Source organism: Penaeus chinensis, chromosome 28, assembly GCF_019202785.1.
Source record: "Penaeus chinensis breed Huanghai No. 1 chromosome 28, ASM1920278v2, whole genome shotgun sequence".
NCBI classification, from domain to species: domain Eukaryota; kingdom Metazoa; phylum Arthropoda; class Malacostraca; order Decapoda; family Penaeidae; genus Penaeus; species Penaeus chinensis.
In genome coordinates, this window is record NC_061846.1 from 13,649,522 (window position 1) to 13,654,521 (window position 5,000).

A 5,000-nucleotide genomic window follows, 5' to 3' on the forward strand; every position below is an offset into this window, starting at 1 on the left:
TTAAATCCTCCCATCAAAGTATCTACGGGACTCAAATAAAGTCCCTATTCCTGTACCTCGACATGTATGTTGAAGATAAGAATAAAAGAACGAAAGAAAACAAGAGACTACGAGCTTTCTAGATTACCCGGCCAAAGTATTCCATTGAACCTCGCTATGCTTTGACTTAGCTAAGTAGTTAATGATAGTGGCTGCCTTATTCATCAGCAAAAGCCCTGGACATTTACACGCGGCTGTATAATTTGTAAAACAGTACAAGTCGCTTGTGAAGGATAGTATGGAAAAAAATTGGGTAATCATTAATTATATATTTTCTCATATTTAAGGATAAAATGTTGATAGCTTAATGCCGGAAACGTTTCAACTACACATTACGCATTTTATGCATAAATACGTTCATATTTATCTGGCTTCGGGGTTCAATAAATTTGTAAAATCTTGTTAGTGTTTCATCCCATTGCACATACACAAAAGTTGACATCTTGCATTAAATATGCATAAGACAATCAGGTAAACGATAGGAAACTACTGACTTTTTAAGATACCAAACGTATCGTTTTTATCTTTGAATAATTTGTTCTAAATGAATAATTTCATATATGATTAGCTTTAGCACATATCGGCAAGGTTCTATAATGATTTAGTTTTGGGGAATCCTATGAAATAATTCAATCTGGTGAAAGTAATATTTACTCGACATGCATCTTTGCCAAGGCTGCTATGTATTGCATTCATTGATAATGCTGTCACATTAAATCTGCATTACAGGAACACCACTATGGCTGCTGCTACACATCGCACCCATCAAAAACGAAAAGGACATCGTGGTGTTGTTCCTCTGCACCTTCAGGGACATCACTGCACTCAAACAACCCATCGAGGCAGAAGACTCTCGAGGTGAGAGCTACTAAGACTCACTTATAGTGAGGCTACTGGATCTGTTCTTTACTTTTTATGACATGAGAGTTGACCAAACGACCATGTACCGTCGTAGGAAATCAGACACAAATGATGTTCCAGCTAGGAGAACGCTGTTGACTCTAAAATACTTTGCGGAGGTTACTAATAGCGTGATTATTGCAATATTTAATATTTATGCAAAATTTAACATGGAGTCCTTAACGTGATTTTACTTCAGCGTAGCCCAGCTGAAATCACGTATCAAAAAAAGGTCAGACGAAGATATTAATATACCCTGAATTTTTCAATAATGCCAAATCCCCTTAAAATCGTGTTACTATCTCTTGTAACTTACCAAAGTTTCTGGAAGGATTTAGAGATCTTAATCTACAGTTGCCTTCAATAATGGCTGTCCCCTTGTCGCCAAGGTTCTGGCCGGAAAGTGACGAGTATTCCAGCAAGCCCTATATGTCCTCTCTCTAAACCAATGCGTAGTGGGTAGTTAGGGTTTAGGAATAGGGTGGTTACAAAGCTGTTACAATTTGATATTAGATTTTTCAATAACATCAGTGATAGTAAGAAAGGAATGTGTATATTCTGCGCTCATCTTAAGTAATCATGAAAAAAAAAAAGAGTAATGTATGTGTGTGTTTGTGCTTGCATAAACGCTCATGATGAGCCTTTGTCAAGCTAGTTTGATGCTAAAAGAGCAAGGTACCTTTTGTTCCTTGTTTTGTAATCGTAATTAGTTTTCGAGTGTCTATATATCTTATAGTGATTACAATTGTTATTTGCATTTTCTTATTTGTTAAGCAACTCTCATCGTTTTTTATGTTATTGGAATAAAATAATGAGAAATGAAGATTAGGTACCTCGCTGAGATATTACATTTCAAACGATATATATATTTGTATATAATATAAATAAATAACTATATATATATATGTGTGTTTGTGTGTGTGTGTGTGTTTGTGTGTGTGTGTGTGTGTGTGTGTGTGAATGGGGGGGGGGGGGGGGGGTATAAATATACCTATCTATTTATCTATTATCAGTTTGAATTATTTGGGAAAATGAAGTGGTGTGTGTGGGTGTGGATATATGTGTATATTTGTGTATGTGTGTATGTATATATATATATATATATATATATATATATATATATCTGTCCATATATATACACACATGTATATATACATACACACACACACACACATATACACACACACACATATATATATATATATATGTATACACACACACACATATATATATGTATATAAATACGTGTGTATATATATATATACATATATACACGTGTGTGTGTGTGTGTGTGTGTGTGTGTGTGTGTGTGTGTGTGTGTGTGTGTGTGTGTGTGTGTGTACTCCTTGACCTATATCCACCTCTGCAACTAAATACTGGTTTAGAGGGAGAGGACGGGAGGGGTATGAGGCTTGCTAGAACACCAGGGCTCGGGTGACTAGAGGGGAGACATTAATAATGGCTACTGTACGTCTTAGGGCTGCCGCATGTCCCAGTTATATGTAACCACATTACTATTTTGGATACGTGGACAACTCTGCTTGACATCTGTCCGTCTTACGGCACATATTTAGTCACTTGAAGGTAGTGATCAAGTTTATTTTTTGTAGGACTCACTGTTTTTATCAAAGTTATCCATATCTGCATAACTTTTTCACTTATCATTATTTATTCTTACCATGAGAATTTCTGTCTCTTAATATCCCAAATGATAAATACATTGGGATCGTTTATATGATACAAACAAGAACATAAATAAATAAAGAAAAAGACAAATAGGTTAAATACAAATCAGGTTAGATTTAAGCTTCTCTGACTGAATCTTCTTTATTTTAGCTGCTTTATACTCTTCAGTAATAATTTCCCTTTTAACACCCTTCAGATCTAATAACTGCAGAAAAATATATTATCATTTCTTCTTGCATAGTCCTGTCAACGTCATCGATCTTTCTTTGTTCATTAAACATAAGAATTTTACAAATAATTTGGAGAAATGTCAGAATGACATTTCGAGGCAAAGCTTTTATTTTCTTTGTTATATCGAGAGAACAATTGTTTTTTAAACGATCGGGGTATAAATTTGTTTATATCATGATATGTTTTGCGAATTATTATACGAATGTCGTTTATTTTCCTAACAGGATTTAAAGTAAATTTTCAAGCTTTGATTACGTATAAAACTCTAAACACTTACTGCTGGGTTAAAGAAAAGAGAATGCTAGCTTAGTCATACCAACTAAACCAGTAATTGAGTTCAATAGATTATGTTTGAGTTAATTATAATGTTAGGGATTACCGAAGCCATATTATAGCAGGGAATCCTTTGATTATCTAAATTACTTCATATCACTTTCCAGCATTTATGATATTGTATTGTGATGATATGATGCTATTTGCATTTGTTAGCGATGGTGCTAACGGCTGGTTGGGATCACTTGTAAACATTACAGGTATTAGCGTGCTAGAATATGTTTAGTGATTGCCCTAGTAGCCTCATTTCCTAGGCCGGCAGCGAACTTTGTCCACGGTTTTCATGGTAAGTGCTGAAGTAAATTAGGACCCGGATTAGACATGGGTTATTCTCACCTGTCGTTTCAGAACTGCCATTGAATGTTAGGGCTAGTTAATAATTACAATGAAAATCTCGTTTAAGCAAGCGCTAACACACACACACACACACACACACACACACACACACACACACACACACACAATAAAGGCCTAGAGCATTTGCAGCCTCTTCCCTTGCAGGTGTTTACACCTTGTAACAGTGTTATGTGAGTTCTAAGAAGCACCTCTATGCTGCAACTGACAGCCAAATGACACCGTAGCACTACTCGATTAGCATTATGAAAGTCATCGAAGGATTTGATAAATAACATTCAGGACAATAAATGTGCCAAAGGAAAAATGTAACATTAATGGAATAATCGTCAGGTTTTCTGGTCTCTAGACATTTGTTTTCAAAGTGTAAAATACGATCCAGATGCCAGCATCTGTTCCAGTAAACTTTATTAAATGGTTGACGTGTCCGTGTTATATTCAGCCACATCATAGTGCTAGTGAATATGGTGGCATAGAGTTTCGTCGGTTGTAAATCGAACTTATTAATATGCCTCACCGTCTCTTTCCTATCTTCCCACTCCCTGTGATATTCCCGCCTCTTCCTCCCCAAACTTCAAAATAAACGTCAAGTCTGTGGTCACCATACTTCAAATTAACCGTACAAGTCACCATAAGACATAGTCATCTTTATTATCTGAAAACTCAAGACCATTATTTGCGTGTTTTTATTTGTATCATTATGACCATTAATAATTGTAGCACTGTCACTATAAATCATTCTTATCATTGTCTCTGTGTTGATATTTATGATGTTATAAGTACAAATAGATATATTGATCATGAACGCGTTAATGTAACAACCAAGGCAAAAACGTTATTGATGATAATCATAAGACCGGTCCTAGATGTTGTAGAGATAGCAGAAATAATTACAATATTTATAATTGTAAAATAACTGATGATGATGACGACACTGGAAGATGTAACACCAAGGCACCCTGGAATCCCATTCACAAAGGCGCACACTTATTCGCTACCTTTAGACGATATATCAATATATCTTCAATATATGTTAACAGAAATTTGTTGTCATTTTAACTATCTTGGTTGTTATCATATTTACAATTATTATCATTAGTATAATGATGATAAAGTTATGTTAAGAATAATCAACCTTAATGTTACAGTAACATTAGCTGTAATAACCACAATAACAACGATGATGATGATGATGACGATAATAAGGATAGTAATAATAATAGTAATGGTGAGGATACTACAAATATCAATACCGATAGAAATGATAATAATGATAATGATAACAACATAATAATAATAATAATGATGATGATGATGATGATGATGATAACAATAACAACAATGATAACGACAATAATAAAAATAACTATAATATAATAATAATAATAATAATAATAATAATAATAATAATCAATATGTTCACATTACATATATTAATGAATATCATCTTGAAATCG

At 34.1% G+C, this 5,000-nt stretch overlaps 1 protein-coding gene across 3 annotated transcripts in view; it reads left to right on the top strand.

Moving 5' to 3' along the window:
* Window positions 1–5,000, top strand: part of LOC125039907 (potassium voltage-gated channel protein eag-like) — a 228,870-nt gene that overhangs the window by 123,827 nt on the left and 100,043 nt on the right. For all 3 annotated transcript variants that reach the window (XM_047634277.1, XM_047634276.1, XM_047634275.1), the window contains exon 5: window positions 769–897. In XM_047634277.1, the coding sequence (XP_047490233.1) occupies window positions 769–897 (129 nt within the window). The remainder of the gene's footprint in view (window positions 1–768; window positions 898–5,000) is intronic.